At 35.7% G+C, this 17,869-nt stretch overlaps 2 protein-coding genes and 1 long non-coding RNA gene across 3 annotated transcripts; 2 read left to right on the top strand and 1 right to left on the bottom strand.

Moving 5' to 3' along the window:
* The first annotated feature begins 5,925 nt into the window (after window positions 1-5,925).
* On the top strand, window positions 5,926-8,186 carry LOC111883000 (cell division cycle 20.2, cofactor of APC complex). Its single transcript, XM_023879358.2, has 5 exons — window positions 5,926-6,229; window positions 6,505-6,777; window positions 6,862-7,137; window positions 7,213-7,776; window positions 7,898-8,186. The coding sequence occupies exons 1-5, from the start codon at window positions 6,149-6,151 to the stop codon at window positions 8,042-8,044; spliced, it is 1,341 nt and encodes a 446-aa protein (XP_023735126.1). The 5' UTR covers window positions 5,926-6,148; the 3' UTR covers window positions 8,045-8,186.
* A 1,197-nt stretch (window positions 8,187-9,383) lies between these two features.
* Window positions 9,384-13,084, bottom strand: LOC111883019 (ABC transporter E family member 2). Its single transcript, XM_023879381.2, has 11 exons — window positions 12,815-13,084; window positions 12,277-12,362; window positions 12,096-12,193; window positions 11,900-12,017; window positions 11,734-11,823; window positions 11,350-11,654; window positions 10,983-11,178; window positions 10,721-10,906; window positions 10,348-10,617; window positions 10,006-10,251; window positions 9,384-9,922 (listed from the first exon to the last, which is right to left on the bottom strand). Exons 1-11 carry the CDS (start codon window positions 12,915-12,917, stop codon window positions 9,803-9,805), a joined length of 1,818 nt encoding a protein of 605 aa, XP_023735149.1. The 5' UTR covers window positions 12,918-13,084; the 3' UTR covers window positions 9,384-9,802.
* A 708-nt stretch (window positions 13,085-13,792) lies between these two features.
* On the top strand, window positions 13,793-15,805 carry LOC111883020 (uncharacterized). The gene is made up of 2 exons (XR_002847321.3): window positions 13,793-14,272; window positions 15,655-15,805. It is a non-coding gene; the product is annotated as an uncharacterized LOC111883020 (long non-coding RNA).
* Window positions 15,806-17,869: the final 2,064 nt, after the last annotated feature.

The following is a 17,869-nucleotide window of genomic DNA, read 5'->3' as shown; positions in this document are numbered from 1 at the left end:
TGTAAGTATCACAACACATGAAATATAGTAATCAAACTACAAACAACCATTGCATTAATAAGTATAAGTTTTACATAAGTGTTTAAACATTACATATTCAAACACCAAAGTAGGTACAGTAGAAGACAAGAGTCGCAGTACGGTACTAGGTAGTCTTCTCAAAAGCTTCGGGAGTGTACCTGTCTACTGGATTCCTGAGAATACAAGTTATTTTGAAAGATTAGATCAGCATTTAAGCCGGTGAGTTCATAAGTATTTTAGTTCTGTAAAGTATACTCTAAGTTCTTGGAAAAGTTCGTTGGTTCCTCCAGAAAATCCTATATTTCCTGAGGTGATAAACTGATAACCTCAATAGTTCCCTTTGCAATTACTTAGTTTATACTAATTATATATAACCTAATATCGAATGGACAGTTAAATGGGTGTATCTGCCCTAAGCCCATTTCCAAACAAGGAACAAGAAGTAAGGCGGAAGTCACACATTTCACTGTCAATCAGATATTACTTATGTATAACTCTGATGTAAAAACTAAGGAATCATATAATTAACCACTAAATGTCCCTTATGTTATACTAGTTTACAGAGAGTGAATGACTAAGTTCCAATTGTAAAAGTAGTTTAATCCCATAAACCGTTTCATTTGTAAAAGTAGTTTAATCCCATAAACAGATTCATTTGTAAAAGTATTTTAATCCCATAAACCCTTTCATTTGTAAAAGTATTCTTAGTTATATCCGTTCTTAGTTAATCCCATAAATCGTTTCATTTGTAAAAGTAATTTACTATAGAACGGATATAACTAAGAATACTTTTACAAATGAAAGGGTTTATGGGATTAAACTACTTTTACAAATGAAACGGTTTATGGGATTAAACTACTTTTACAAATGAAACAGTTTATCGGATTAAACTACTTTTACAATTGGAACTTAGTCATTTACTCTCTGTAAACTAGTATAACATAAGGGACATTTAGTGGTTAATTCTATGATTCCTTAGTTTTTACATCATAGTTATACATAAGTAATATCCGATTGACAGTGAAATGTGTGACTTCTGCCTTACTTCTTGTTCCTTGTTTGGATGTGGGCTTAGGGCAGATACACCCATTTAACTGTCCATTCGATATTAGGTTATATATAATTAGTATAAACTACATAATTGCAGAGGGAACTATTGAGGTTATCAGTTTATCACCTCAGGAAATATAGGATTTTCTGGAGGAACCAACGAACTCTTCCAAGAACTTAGAGTATACTTTATAGAACTAAAATACTTATGAACTCACCCGCTTAAATGTTGATCTACTCTTTCAAAATAACTTGTATTCTTAGGAATCCAGTAGACAGGTACACTCCCGAAGCTTTTGAGAAGACTACCTAGTACCGTACTGTGACTCTTGTCTTCTACTGTACCTACTTTGGTGTTTGAATATGTAATGTTTAAACACTTATGTAAAACTTATACTTATTAATGCAATGGTTATTTGTACTTTGATTACTATATTTCATATGTTGTGATACTTACATGAAGTCCTCCGCCCCCGAACGTTTTCGTCGTTCTGGTTTGGGGGTATGACAACTTGACCTTCTGGTCAGTTGGGCAAGAGCATGTAAAGAAGCATCCCTCAACACCTGAGAGCCACCTTATGGTGATGATCGGATCTTGAACCCCATCAAACACTAGAGACTTCATATTGTCGAAGTCCGGTACTAGAAAGCTCTCCCAGTGCCAAACCCAGCCACAAAAACGACCACGGAAGCTGCAGCAATGGCAATCTCAGAAAGTGTAGCGTATCGGTCATCGAAGAACAGCTATGGTATCTGATCCTGAAAAATATAAACAATCTCCTCACAAATGATCTCCCTAACCCAGTCCTCTATCAAACCTACCCCATCCTGGCCACCAGCTCCGACTCCTGATCCTGAACCTCCATAGGCCGCCATATTAAAATATACCAAGAAAAGATTAGACATCACAACACAGTGCTTAACACACCAGACCTTACTCCTATTAGTCACTTAGCAGCCTTGAAATTCCTCCTGAATCTCATATGGATCATGTGCTTCGAGTAGTATAGGCCCATACTACCTTCCACACTTATCCGTAATCGACTCAAAATTCATCCCAATGTCCCAAGTCACTACACTAGACCATTCCTACATGTGCTAACACCGCTTCTGCTACGAGCTACAACTAACTTCCTAGGCACTCTTCCTAGGATTATCCTCGCTCTCGCATCACCAGTTGCTTTTATGCATGCTTATTGTACACAATACAAGATTGGATAGACTGTCGAATAATCAACTCTGCCCTATATCCACAACCAAAAAAGGAACAAGAAGTAAGTCCAAGTCAATCATTTTAAGGCTATAAAATCTGACCATATACAACTAATCAACATACACACAGCAATCTCACAATCAAGTAATATAAATCAAGAAAGCAGCTTCCTATATCTTAAGGTATCATAGAATCAGGCATTTATATCTAACATTTTCTAAAGAATCTTGCTCACTAGCATTCTTTTTCTAACAATTCATATATCAACAAAATCAAAACTCAGTAAAAAAAACAAGTATAGGTATTCTAGGAACCACTCTCATGTTCGGGCTCTGGCTAACTGTACATACCACATCTTCCTGAAAAATTCAGAGTTTAGTCGAGGCCCACGTTCCCGATCCCAATCCAACAATAAAACAAGAACATGACAAGAGAGTAAGCCCATGTCCCTAATCCAACCCTTTTTATTATAAAATCTTTTTTTAAAAAAATTCTGCAAAAACTCTCGGATCCTAGTTTGAGACTGAATTCACACAAGTTTTCCTCTAATTCACTCAAACCGGGGCTCTGATACCAACTTGTAACATCCCAATTTCACAATCGAAATTTTTTCGTTTTTATTAAGGTAAAACTTCCCAGATTATAAATCCATTATTAAGAAAACAGTTTATTTCAAATTACAATTATTGAAAATCAGAGTATCATAAAAAACACGGAATCCTCAATGAGTGTGTACAATCCTGCCTTTGCCTTCCCGCAATCACCGATGATACCTGAAACCATAAACAACTAGGTAAGCATAAAGCTTAGTATGTTTCCTCCAAAATACCACATATGATAAACATACAAGCATGCATAACGACCGCTCTTCGGGCCTTCGGTCTGACTCGACCGCCTCGCAGGCCTTCAGTCTATCCGAGCTGGAATATCAGGGTTTGTTGTCCTACCGCCTCAACCCAACCGCTCTTCCTGAGCCTCCGTGCCTTCGGCTTACAGCCATCTCACACCGGGTTTCTTGGCCTACAACACAAAGCAGTACCGCCTCAACCCACTACTACCATACATCGACATATAAACAATCAAGATCAAGTAGGCACATAATACAGGCAAACAGCAATCATACAACTCACTACCGTTTATTACTCCTCTCACAGCATACAGTCCTGCTACCAGCTAAACTCCATAGAATGCATAACCATAAGTAAGAAGAGGTGAGATAGCTACCTGAACAGATGATCCTACTTTAGAGCCACAACCAAACAAGGAACTGGAAAGAAATCCTAGATCAAGAGTTCCTAGGCTATCCTATATGACCACATACAATCCCTAGGGTACTCCATTACATGATAACCAGCAAGTATAGATAACATACAGTTTTATAGATCACTACTACATAGCAATATCCTATATACCAGGATACCGATCTAACAGATCACTACAGCATAGCAACATCCTATATACCAAGATACAAATCTAACAGATCACTACAGCATAGCAACATCGTATATACCAAGATACCAATCTAACAGATCACTACAGCATAACAATAGACTAGATATCAACAATCCAGGGAATGCATAATCGTGTATACTCAGAGGTGAGATAAGAACCCAGATAGGTGATCCTACTCTGGAACCACAACCAAACGAGGAACATGTTAAAGATCCTAGATCAAGAGTCCTCAGTCTATGCTACATGGTTATATACAGTCCCTAAAGTATCCCTCTCCTAATAGATAACCAAAACTAGTGGGTCGGCATTTGTGCTTTCGACCCATGGTATAATGAGGCGAAACTCACCTCGATATGCGTTTAAGTAGCCACCGTAGCATCGAAGAACTCTACCAGCTTCAACTCACTTCCAGTCACCTCTACTGATGATAACTGAAACAACACTCGATCCACGGCAAACACTGCTCCTCACGCTAAAGCAAAACCTGAAACAAACCCAATCAATAATTAGGATTTAACCCAAACCTATGGTCTAGTCTATTCCTCATCATGATGAGGGCAAAAGAACATTTTTCCCTTTATATACAAGCCCGACTATAGTAAGCCCAAAACCCCTAATGGCCCAAGGCCCAAAATCAATACATTGGGCTTCTGCTGAGAGCACCTGGCGTTCCACCTTACGATGCCTGGCGTCCGAACGTCGGGCGTTCCCATGAAAATGCCTGGCTTTTGCTCATTGATTACCAACTTCCAAACTAATGTCTTAATGGCTTAAGATTTGATGTCCAAACTTCAGATCCAATCATAATGGAATGTCTAAAGCCATAAAGTTACAAACTTTATGGCCATGCATGGTTACAATGAGCCCCAAAGCTAAAACTCCAACTCCTTAACTCATTAAGACACCTTAAAACTTGCATGGAGAGAAAGGAAGGTCCAAGATCACACTTTTATTACTTAATCTACCCTAAAGCGTTCAAAAGGACGACTCCTACCCAAAAACACCAAGAAAATGGGGCTGATAAGCATAAACTTCTAACATAAGCAAGATCTAAAGGTATGATGATCAAGTTCATAACTTTATACCACAAAATGATGCGCTAAGATGCCAAGAGTCCAGATCCGCAAGCTTGAGAGCAACACCAACACTCCAATGATCTTCCTTCTCTATCAAGAACACTAAAATGATAATAAAAAGATGCACAAGGCTTCAAACTCTCATACACACTTAGGGTTTTCAAAATGAGGATGGAGGCTAGAGTGGTGAAGGGTTTTGAGGTCATAATGTTCTTTAAATAGGGTACAAACCCTAAAAGTTAAGGTTTGGTCTCTACGTGTAAACCTCTGGCGTCCATCATAGAACGTCTGGCGTTTGAACGTCGAGCGTTCTATGCCAAACGCCTGACATTTGGACCAAAAACTCATCATCGGGATGTTACACGAACCGCTAAACTCTTTGGTTGTTCGGTTTGGTTACGATTCATGTTTTCTGTCATAGACGGTTAACCAAAAATCCAAATTTTTATTGCCTTAATAATTTTTCCAAATAAGATTTGCAATTTGCAATAGAATAACATATTATTGTTCATTATAGCGGTGCGAATTGCAACAAAATTTAAATTCAAAATAAAAAATGACATTATCAATCTATTAGACCGATAACATATCAAGTTTTATTAGTAACTAATGTTACGAGTCAATTTAAACAACCATGTTTATCTGATATTGTAATATCCATCTAAAATTATGGTAATTACCATAATAAATAAACAATTTGGATGATTTTATTATTAAATTTTAAACTTATATTCATCATTTTAGTTTTTTCTTAAAGATTGTAGTGAATTAACATCCTTGTTTTGAATATTAATAGTTAGGTTTTTTAGTTTCGAAAAACATTTATTAATTCATAGACGGTTAATAGGTTAACCGAAAAAACAAATTAACAAAGTTTTTCAATTTAGGTTTAGATTTAAAAAATTAATAAACCAATCGTTTCAGTTAACCATGCTACATATAATTTTGATTTGGTTTACCGTCCTCCCTTGCAATACTAATTTTAAAACCTAATCTTTAGTATATAAATTATTAAAAGAAAAATACCCGCCCCATCTGAGTCCGACCCATTGCTTTTAACCCGACCGAGCCCATTTATTCACAAACAATAACGTATATATTTTATGTAGCCGTTGCAGAAAAATATCAACCACCATATCCAAGTTCTCTGAAACGCGTTTTTTCTTGCTGCCAATCTGCTCGATTCCGCCAACAACTCATCTCTCTCTTCCATCTTCTTGCAATCGCTGCTCGAACTCTTCCTCACATACTTCAATTTTGTTTATCGTTATTTTTTTCTGCGTATACTTTTGTTTTCTCTATATAATTTTGTTGTTAGTTGATCTTGAAATTGGTTATGGATGCAGGAAATCTGTCCGTCGAATCATCTTCTCTTTCTCATGGCAAGCATCGAAGGAGGAGTTCTCGTGATGAAAATGTAAGCGCGTGTGTATTTGTCTTCTTCTTGTACAGGTTTCGGTTTCGTTGTTTTATTCTGGTTTTGATTGCTAGGTTTTGTGGGAAAAAAATAGGGTTTATCTCGATTTTATGAGATTCCTTGTGTTGTATGAGGTTTTGTATACCGATTGTGGAATCTTGTTATACTTTATCTTCTTCTTGACGTGTGATTTATAATCACACTGTCGATCAGAATTTTCTGATGGGGTGTTAGACATTTGTTTTTGAATTGAAATCTTCATTTTCGTACGACAGTTGGACCGGTTCATACCAAATCGTGCTGCAATGGATTTTGACTATGCAAACTACATGCTTTCGGGAAGGAAGGTTGAAAACAAAAGTACATCTCCATGTTCACCTGCTAAAGAATCTTACAGGAAGCAGCTTGCAGAAATCTTCAACATGAACAGGACACGGATCCTTTCATTCAAAAACAAACCACCCTCTTCACTCAATAGTCTCAAAGAGACTTCCCCAGTTTCCCCTAAGTTGAGATCCCCAAAGCGTTGTGCCAGACATATTTCACAAGTAAGTCTTCTTCTTTCTTCAACCATCATCTTTTCATTTGTGGTCAGTTGATAAGATTCTTCATTCTTATGTGTTGTTCAACAGTCTAGTGAAAGAACTTTGGATGCACCTGACATTGTAGATGACTACTATTTGAATCTACTTGATTGGGGTGTCACAAATACGCTTGCTATTGCTCTTGGAAATACTGTTTATCTATGGGATGCTTCACATGGGTCAACCTCTGAACTTTTATCAACCGATGATGATAGTGGCCCTGTTACAAGTGTCAAGTGGGCCCCAGATGGAAGACACATTGCAGTCGGCTTCAACAATTCCAAGGTTCAGCTCTGGGATGCCTCCATTTCCACAAATCAACCGGTAACAAACATGTTATGAATTCATTTTTTTTCAATACTCTTTAAGATCTTCAAACTTATATTATTATTTAATCAGCTGAGAACATTACAAGAAGGACATGGAGGAAGGGTGGGGTCACTCGATTGGAACAATCACATACTGACAACAGGAAGCATGGACAGTTTAATCATCAACAATGATGTGAGAATAAGATCACCTATCATTGAAACATACAGAGGCCATCATCAAGAAGTTTGTGGACTAAAATGGTCAACATCCGGTCAACAGCTGGCGAGTGGTGGCAATGACAACCTTATCAATATATGGAGCCTCCAATCAAATCGAAGGGTCCACCGCTTTTCTGACCATACTTCTGCTGTAAAAGCCTTATCTTGGTGTCCATTTCAGAGCAATTTACTGGCTTCTGGTGGTGGAGTAGGAGACCAGTGTATAAAGTTTTGGAATTCAAACACGGGTTTGTGCTTGAATTCTGTCAACACGGGATCACAGGTGTCATCTTTGTTGTGGAGTAGACATGAAAGTGAGCTTTTGAGTTCTCATGGGTTTAATGACAATCAACTTATTCTTTGGAAGTACCCTTCTATGGTTAAGTTGACTGAACTCCATGGCCATACTTCAAGGGTGCTAAACATGACACAGGTATGTCTAAATCTTTTACTCATAATCGCAACATTCTTATATTAATCTACCCATATAATAACAACGGATGTTGTTATTTCTTGTAATTTGTGGTAATTGTGTTTTGTTGTGTGTGTTTCAGAGTCCTGATGGGTATAAAGTTGCATCTGTGGGTGCTGATGAGACGCTAAGATTGTGGAATGTTTTTGGTACACCAGAAATGAGTAAGAGTAAGCAAGATGCAGCAAAGGCAGAAGAACCATTTGCTTCTTTTGCACGTATTAGATGAACTAGTTTTTTGTATAAATTGTGAATTTCGTATGGAACAGATTCTTGCTTTTATATAACTAGTTAGGTCTTGAAATGTGGTTTTTTGAATATACGATTGACATCCTCATTTTCATTATTGGCAAAATTGACCCCTTTGTACATTGACAAGCTTGGTATTTTGTTGGTTTTTGTAACATTAAGAAATGTGACCCCTTTGTACATTGACAAGCTTGGTATTTTTTGGTTTTTGTAACATTAAGAAATGTGAAAAAAATAATAATAATGAAAAGGTACAAACGAAAATCAGTTTGGAGCACAACTGCAGAAAATGTATGTTTGACAGTTTGAGTGATAACGAATATTAAGTGTGATAATTCCCAAATGAATTAACTGAATGGAAATGTTAAATTGGAAAAGTATGTGTAATTCCTCCATGTAATATTAATATTTAAGAATAAGAATAATTTTATTTGTGCAGAAGTGATTGATTAAGTATATTAATAATGTGGAAATAATATAATAGCCTAAAATTAGGAGGTTTTGTGGATTGATTTTAAAGTATATTAAAAACTGGCTTGATTTGTGAAAGGCTTGTGTTTTACCTTACGTTTAAGAAATTTTTTAATGGATTGAAAATCCGGAAAAGTGCGCTCAGCTCCACAAGTGGTAGGGCGAGTATGTTTGGTTTGGTTCGAACCACAATAAATCATAGTACCGATATTTCTAACGCTAACTCGGTATTTTATTTGATGTTAAAATAATATATCCAAGTTGATTTAAGAGAATATTGTTGATAATGATATTGCAACTACATGTTTGCGTTGTACACTTGCAATGTCTCATTTTGATGTTAGTCCAACAACAATTCAATATGAGTTGTTTAGACGATAATTTATGTTTTGCTTACATTCCAAGATATACTGTGTTTTGATCAAAATGTAAGTAAGACATAATTATGGTATTGTTATATCTTACATATTTGTAAAATCTACATAACTCTTGTACATAAATAAGCTGTGTATTATGTACATTAAATATTCAAACAAGCTTACTTCAAATAGGTTACTAAATCAGGAAAAATTAAAAGATATGTTATATTGTTAACCACTGTGCTGGCACTTATATGTATGATAAAGTGAATATATACATGATTATAAAGAGTTAAGCCAATCCTATATCTGGACTAGTTTGAGGAATTACCGAATTATGTGTTTGACATGAAATTAATTATCACCAACTGAATAAGACTAATAAAATATTATCTGGATAAATAAATGATATTTAAGACCATATTTGTACAACTAAGAAAGAGGTTCCAAACATCCCTAAAGAAAGAGAGATAAAAACACAAATGAAGCTTAAAAATAAAATATCAGTTTTTTACTCTATTCATTCTCACCTGGAAATATCTTTTTAAGCGTCAAAAAAATAAATAAACATGACCAAAGAAAAGAAAGAGGTTCCAAACATCATCATCAGTCATCTCAAAAATCATCACCTCCGGCTAAAAAAAACATGTGCTCAAAGTAAAGTAAAGCAATCATGGAGGAAGCCGGAAATTACAAACTATAAAACAAGTATATTAGCATTTGCATATGCTATATGATCTAAAAACTCTCTTTTCAAACAAAACAAACATCAAACATCAAACACGTTCAACAACTGAAGGAAGATGAGCTCAAGCCTCTCTCTGGTTATACAAGTGCTATGCTATGTATGTGACAGAGCTAGGAGTCATGTAGGGTAGGGTTTGCCCTGCAATGACAAGAGAAGAAATTTATTCATCCAGATAGTAATAAGATCCAGCAAATTTCTGCTCCCTGTCCTTTGTTGAATTAAGCTTGTTGATTCTTGGCCTGTAATTAGTTGGGTCCCGCCTAAACGTGATGTTCAGATGCTGCACCACAACAACAAATATATGATGAATTCCCATTCTATTAAATACTATTATATTTATTATTAACAACACAGAAAACTTACAGATAAGAAGAGATTCATTCCGGTTAATAATGACTGAGGTGAATTTGCAACACAATCAATAGATGGCTTCCCTTCATAAACAATCACCCTATCTGCTAAGTAGGTTGCCATTATGAAATCATGTTCAACCACAAATGCAGTCTTTTTAGCATGTAGGATGAATCTCTTTATCACTTTAGAGGCCACAATACGCTGCTCAGAATCCAGGTATGCACTCGGCTCATCTATCAGGTATATATCAGCAGGCTGAAACATAAACAAAGCCCACAAAACACAAATCAAAACAGTATAAGATGAAATGAAAGTAGAATGATGCAAAAAAATTGAAGAGAAAATTATTACCTTGCCAAGGCACAGGCACAAAGCAACACGTTGCAATTCACCACCAGAAAGATTAACAACCTCTTGATCCATTAACTGCTCAATCTGAAGAGGCTTCATGACATCAGAAACAAACTGAGGATGCATGTAAGAGTCCCGAATTTTTTGATGCAACAAATGCCTGACTGAATGAGGGAATTTGGGACTGATCTTTTGAGGCTTGTAAGAAACATTAAATTCAGGTATCTCCACATCAGAATCTTCCACAGTGTCAGGCTTCAGCAAACCAGCCTACACATTTATAATTTATTTCATCATTATCTATATAATATAAAGCCACCTACCTACCCAGCCAGTAATCAAAATCTAGTAAACACATAGTAATAACACGCACCAGCATACGGATAAACGTTGTCTTCCCTGTTCCATTTTCACCAAGCATTACTATGATCTGAGAGTCTGTGAATTCACCCTCAACCACCTTAAGTGTGAAACCACCCTGAGTTTTAGCCATTGATGGGTACTTATATCGTGCATATGTTTCAATCTCTTCAGCGGTCTCTTGTGGAGTCTCAGCCACCTATTATTCCATAAAAATAAAAAGCGGATTCAGAAGAAAATGGTGAAACTGTAACAACACGCTATGAAAAGTTTACCTTAAAAGTAAGGGATTCGTCACGAAAACGAAGATTTTCAGTAGGCACATATCCTTCTAGAAATATATTAATTCCTTCTCGGACAGAGAAGGGTAGTGTGACAACACCATAAGCACCAGGTTTCCCATAAAGGCAGCAAATGAAGTCTGATAGGTAATCCAGCACACTTAAATCATGCTCAACCACAATCACATAGCTGAAATTGAAACTCTCTCAGTATTTAATATCTTAAAATAGTAAAACCAAATGTCAGTATTTTTTTACTTTAAAGCTTTTTTGTATGAAAGCAGTGACAATTGTTTTGATATAATTGGGTACATTTTCTAAACAACAATGCTGCAATAGGAAGAAATAAGTAGAGAATAACCTGTTGGGTCTAAGCAAGGATCTGATAACTTGTGCAGCTTTAAGCCTTTGTTTGACATCAAGATAACTGGAAGGCTCATCAAACATATAAATCTCTGCATTTTGTATGGCAACAACAGCAATTGCAAATCTTTGAAGCTCTCCACCAGATAAATCTCCAACATTACGATCTATAACTTGATTAAGCTCAAGATCAGCACAAAGTTCTGCCTTCACATCTCTCTCATCTTTCTGATCAAGCACTTGCCCAACATTCCCTTGAACTGCTTTTGGGATATGGTCAACATACTGAGGTTTTATGATAGCCTATTTCAATACAACAAATACAATTAGAAAATGGTAAAACATAATCATATCAACATAAATCGAATGAAGTAGAAAGCACCTTTAGATTATCTTCAAGAATACGTGTAAAGTAGTTTTGCAACTCTGATCCCCGGAAGTAGGTCAAAATTTCTTGCCAATCTGGAGGGTTCTGGAAGAATAAATGAAGCCTTAATTAATATTAAAAGAATGTAAACAAATATACCATAAAGGATCAAGAGGTTTACATTGAAACGACCCAAATTAGGTTTCAATTTTCCTGCTAGAACTTTGAGAGCTGTAGACTTCCCAATTCCATTTGTGCCAACCAAACCAAGAACTTGTCCAGGCCTTGGGACAGGCAACCTGCCATTAGAGGTTTATCAAGACAGTGTCCAATGTAAACAGCAACACAATTGTAAAGAAGCAGAGTGGCTTGTTCACCTGTGTAATTTAAAGGTGTTGACCCCATAACGATGAGTTGTATCTTTATCCAGATCTTTTGGTAGATTGATGATCTCAATTGCATCAAATGGACATTTCTACATTCACAAAGCAAAGGATATCATGTTCTAGTTGTATGGAAACAAAAAGCCAAGCAAAGGGTATCAAAATGTACGCATACCTTAACACATATACCACACCCTATGCAAAGCTCCTCAGAGATATATGCCACCTTGGATGCAGAAGTGACTTCAATACACAACTTACCTGCCAAAAGGAAATGCATATAAGTGTTTCAAACATCTCAAGTTCAGAAATGTTACAACACCATCACCATTTACCCTCAAAACTGTTAGTTGACCTAAAACACATCCCATTTCTCGTTTTCTCAAACTCACCATTTACTTCCAAACAAAGCTTTAGCTACCATCAATTAGAAAAGAAACCATACAACCAAAACAAGTTATACCCCCCCCCCCCCCCCCCCCCCAAACCCAATTCCACTATACTATTTAATAAATCGATCGGCATCCACAAAGTTGTGCAGCGGTATCTACCCAGAGGTAAATCATACAAATGAATCTCAATTACAACAAAGACTAAACCCTACACAGATCAGTACATCAAAGACTAAATCATCAGAGCAAAAAGACAACATCAGAAAACACAAAATAGGTTTCTAATCCAAATTCGATAACGAAAGAATTAGGCGATTGTACCAGTTTTGACGACAGGACAGCTCTTTTTACATTCTTGACGACACTTCTTTGGCTTGCAACGGTCCTCTTTGAGGATGGCAATACGCGTTAGTCGATCAGCCATTGCTAGGGATCGAACAGTTGCAGTTGTGAGAAGAAAGAATTCGGCGTGTGTTTGGAACACACGATGATGAGTGAAGGTAGAACCCCAGCAGACACGCACGCACAATTTGCTTAGGCTAGGGTTCTGGAGGTGGAGGGGATTGCTTTAGTTTTACTTGGGAAAGATTGCATCAACAGTCCCTGAATCATACTATACGTAACAATATATACCCGCTAACTGGTAATTGTCCATGAATAATCCTCTTCATCACGGCACGTTAGGCTGTTGTTAATGGTCGGGTCATATTTGTATTTTGATTCATTTATACGATCCAATGATAGACCTCTCAACCGAACGGGTTTTGACCCTGATCCGTTTCAAACCCGTGTAAAGTTAATGATTTTGGATCATGATTCATTTACCCGTTAACCATTTTATTAAAAAGGTACAGTATGGATCATTATCGATCCGATCCGATTATGATCCGTCATATCTAAAACTTTAAAATATAAATTCTTATTTATAAATTATATATTTATCACTCGTACATGTTTTGTACAGGACTCAAGGAGTAAGATCATTCCATTTCCACTTTAGTTTCTAATGATCGAATTACACTTAACTCTTTATATAAATAAATATGTGAAACTGTAGAAACATTGGTGACTACACAAGATTGACTAACCTCAAAGAAACAAAAGAAAGTATTTCTTTAACTTTAGAAGTCACTTAAAGTTTTCCATTAATTAGTTTAATATATACTTATATATGATTATTTTTTTTTGGTAGCCTCTTAATTGACAAATTAAGAGGCAACCTCTTAATTATTCAGATTAAAAGTGTTTGGTAGCCTATGAATTAAAACCTCTTAAACTTTCAGATATCAACTTATATTTGAATAAAAAAGAAACACGCTCTTCCCTCTTTTGCCCTCAAACACATTCGTCCATCAACACACATCGATTCTACGATTCATCGTCCCGTTGTTCTTTTCCCACATCCGAACAACTCCAGCGTCGATCATCTCCTCTCATCACCGACCAAATCCGCCAACATCTTCCCGTTGTTGACCTCGGACAACATAGCCGCCCCCATCTTCGACCTCACACACACACGAGTCTTCAACAATGCCATCGTCGCCAGTGATGGTATCTGCCCTCGACAGCGCTGACGATAGCCACTGAACCGCCTTGATACACAGGGTTTGTTTATCTCTAATTTTCTAAAATCGATTTCTGTGAAATCTATTCTTCTAGTCTACACATGAAACCATTCCCCCTAATTTGTTATTAGCTATGATACACGATTTTGAAGTCTGATCGGCTGCTAGGGTTGTTTGACCACTTTCAATTTTACTGCACAGGAATGGAATTGAGGTGAAAATTTGTTTTTTTTCTTTTTCTGAAATCTGATTTGGTGCAATCTCAAGAAATTCAGAAATATGTTGGATGTATTATTTAGTTGATGATTATCTCCCTAGACTACTAGTATAATTAGGCATTTAAAATGAAGGTTATGGTGTTTCCCTGGAAAAGGATCAACATTAGTTATTGAGGACTTTTTTTTTCCAAAAAAATGATTAACAATTTGATGTGTTGTGCATGCAAAGAATCTTACATGTGACTGTTAGATGTGGAAGATGAACAGAAAAAACATATGAGAATTAACGTAATCGAGTCACTATAATTTTGCATATATATTGTCAAGTTTTCCCCTGTTCCTTTTTTACTTGTCTTGTTAACTTTTTTAAACAGATTATCATTTTTTCTACCTTCATACACCTACTGCTGGTAGTTTTTTTTAATCCCCTAAAAGTTTGCATTTATACTTTCTTATGTATTTGAGTTTTAGTGATTTTACATAAATATTGTTTATCTTTTGTAAATTTGTTATTTGTATTAGTTAAAAAGGTTCAACAAAATAACGAGGGTATTTTGGGAAACAAGTGATTTTACATAAATATTGAAGACCTTGATGAAATCTGAAGACGTTGCTATATATTGAACATGTGGTGAATTTAAGTAAAGAAATTATGGTTTACGCAAAAAATGGTATTCTGGGAAACAAGTGAAAATTGACAAGAGAAGAGAAGATTTTTTTACTTTAGGTTATCATTATTTTGGAGCTTTTAATTGTTTTGGGTACAACAATTAAAAATTGGTTTGTCATTTGTGATATAAAATCTTGATTTTCTTGTATTATTGCAATTAACTGCTTTGGGTATAATCAAGAAATGATAATGGTATGTTTGATTCGGATTTATGTCTAATCTTGTTTTATGTTTAATCTGGATTTTATACAGTGTTTGTATATATTTTTATAATTATTCAATAAATTGATTCAGTTATTTTATAATAAAAAATGTCAAATTCAGCAAAAAAACACAGAAGGGTAAAATGGTCATTTTTATAATTCAGCATTGCAATTCAGAGGTTCCAACCAAACAACATTTGTACATTCAGATCTTAAAAATTCAGACCCTCTTAGAAATTCAGACCTCTTAAAAATTCAGCTCTTAAAAATTCAGATCCTGCCAAACAGCCCCTCAAGGAGTAAGATCATTCCACTTCCACTTTAGTTTCTAATGATCGAATTACACTTAACTCTTTATATAAATAAATATGTGAAACTGTAGAAACATTGGTGACTACACAAGATTGACTAACCTCAAAGAAACAAAAGAAAGTATTTCTTTAACTCACTTAAAGTTTTCCATTAATTAGTTTAATATATACTTATATGTGATTTTTTTTTTCAGGTGATCTATGAATGAGTGGGTCGGTGGGATGCTGAGTTTTTTGAAGATCCATTTTGATGTCTATATTTTTCTAATGCATGTTTGTAATATTAGACATTTTTTTGTTTTGGAAACGTTATTAAACTATAATTGAAGTTTATTTCGGAATGAATGTTGTCTTGTTTTAGTCATTCATGTTATATGCGTTGTAATGCATAATTATAGTCTAATCTTAATATTGTAAATGGATCAGATAAAATGGGATCAACATTTGAAAATTGTTTAATGGGTTTGAATCAAGGGTGATCCGATCCAAACTCGCTCCATTGTCAGGTGTATCAATGATAGTCGATCTAGTGGATCGACTCGTCTAATCGGATCAATATGTGGGTCAATTCATCTAAATGCTAACTAAATTTATTTTTTGTTTAACAAATTTCAAAATGTAAAAAATGTTAAATATGACTCGAGCATTTGGGCCATGCTCAGCATGGACCATTTAGATCATGTTCATGGAGCATTTTGAGCACTTGGAACTTAATGGTGCATTTGGGGTTCATGGAGCATGTGACAAAGGAACGGATCATCTGAGAAATGAATGGATCAAGTGTCAAAGGAACGGATCATACAGAATGGGGTTTGGAGCATCTGGAAAAGGTTTGGAGCACTTTGGAGTGATATGGAGCAACAAGGGAACCTTGTTGCACCGTATGTTGAATGGATGGGCCAAGAAAAATGTTGTTGCGCCAAGGGCATTACACATCGGAGGTGTTAAAAGTGAGATATAACACAAACATATCGATTTATGAGTTGAAATTACAACCTATACTCCTCAATGTAAAATGTTGGATATTACAAATAATAATAAAATCTTGACCAAAATGTAAAGGGTTATGTACAAATTTGTACAATCACGTTTCACTTCTTTTATCAACGTATGCTTTAGAAAATATAATAATAATAAATAAATAAATAAACTTTTTACACACTTGTACCATAATGTTTTTATTTTATTTTTCTAATTTATGTAACAAAGTTGCTCCTTTACCAATATCCATATAAACCATTATATATAATTACTAATTTGAAAGGTACACTTGAACAGTTCTTTTCTGTGATTGGTTGATTTTTTTTCTTTTTTTTTTGTTTTCTTTTTTTGCTGTGTTGTTTGTCACTTTAATTCATTAATTAAATATTTATATTGGATCCTGATAGTGGATTACATGTGTCTTTAACTTCTCAAGTTGTTGGCTACGTGTTCGTTTTCCTGCATCTTCTCCTTTGCCATATCACCTTTTTCCACACACTGCCTCTCTCTCTCTCTTTAAACCTTCTACATAACTCATCCCTTTTCTTTTCTACCTCCTTCTGTATTTCGATTAGGGCTCCACTGTGTCTGCTCGATCTCCGCCATCAGCATGCAACTTTGCCGTCTCCGACTTGATTGATCCGCTGAGAAAATTAATCAATGGCGACAGGAAAGATCTCGGGAAAGAAAATAGTGAATTCGCGATTTCATCCTTTTAAGACTCAGGTACACACGCCTTCTTTGTAGACCCGTGATTGTTTTTCTGTTTTTTTTTTTTTTTGGAATCGAAAAGAGCCAACCTCTAGCGACGGACCATTTGGATAACCACCACGTATTTCTACAATCTGATGCTCAGTGGCGGGAGCGTCAAGTACAATCTCCAGTCCCTTCTCCTCCACTCAGATGTACAGTACCATAACTTTCCTCGACGGCTGGGATCCTGCAGACACTTGGAGAATCGTCTTCTCCTTTTATCTTTCCTATAGACGCTTGAGAAACAATTGTCTTCTCCTTTTTCTTTTTCTTCTTTACTCACTCAATCAATCTCTCTAGAAAACCCATGAACGATTCATCTTTGAATTTAGTCTCAAGAGTTTGAGAAGAATGAAGAGTCCAAGAGGATTGGTGATTTGGACGAATCCACATGAAGTCTTACTTAAATGGGTTTGTATAGCCCATTTAGCGATTTTTCAACCTATTTAGATTTTTTTGTGTGCATAGGTGACATTGATATTTAAAGTGAAAATTCCTTTAATTTTTCCCTAAATATTTGTATAATGATTAATGGAAGTAGACACTTTTGTAAATTGATGGTTAAAGTGAAAAATCCTTTAAATTTTGCACGACGACTACTCACTGTCGTCCGTAAGTCCATGCCCACCTTCTATTTCCATTTCAAACTCTAAATTAACTTGCTTCCTGTTGAGA

This window comes from Lactuca sativa, chromosome 6 (assembly GCF_002870075.4).
Source record: "Lactuca sativa cultivar Salinas chromosome 6, Lsat_Salinas_v11, whole genome shotgun sequence".
Classification (NCBI taxonomy): domain Eukaryota; kingdom Viridiplantae; phylum Streptophyta; class Magnoliopsida; order Asterales; family Asteraceae; genus Lactuca; species Lactuca sativa.
Note: the sequence above shows the minus strand (reverse complement) of the source record. Positions and strands in the feature narration are given on the sequence as shown.

What these genes read in the sequence shown, in the direction of transcription:
- LOC111883000 (XM_023879358.2), top strand. Translation starts at nt 6,149, where the DNA reads ATGGATGCAGGAAATCTGTCCGTCGAATCATCTTCTCTTTCTCATGGC. An exon ending in GGAGTTCTCGTGATGAAAAT is followed by an intron (nt 6,230 to 6,504) that starts GTAAGCGCGTGT and finishes TTCGTACGACAG; the next exon opens with TTGGACCGGTTCATACCAAA. An exon ending in GGGTGCTAAACATGACACAG is followed by an intron (nt 7,777 to 7,897) that starts GTATGTCTAAAT and finishes TGTGTGTTTCAG; the next exon opens with AGTCCTGATGGGTATAAAGT.
- LOC111883019 (XM_023879381.2), bottom strand. Translation starts at nt 12,917, where the DNA reads ATGGCTGATCGACTAACGCGTATTGCCATCCTCAAAGAGGACCGTTGC. An exon ending in TCCTTGCTTAGACCCAACAG is followed by an intron (nt 11,179 to 11,349) that starts GTTATTCTCTAC and finishes TTTCAATTTCAG; the next exon opens with CTATGTGATTGTGGTTGAGC. An exon ending in CAACGTTTATCCGTATGCTG is followed by an intron (nt 10,618 to 10,720) that starts GTGCGTGTTATT and finishes ATAAATGTGTAG; the next exon opens with GCTGGTTTGCTGAAGCCTGA.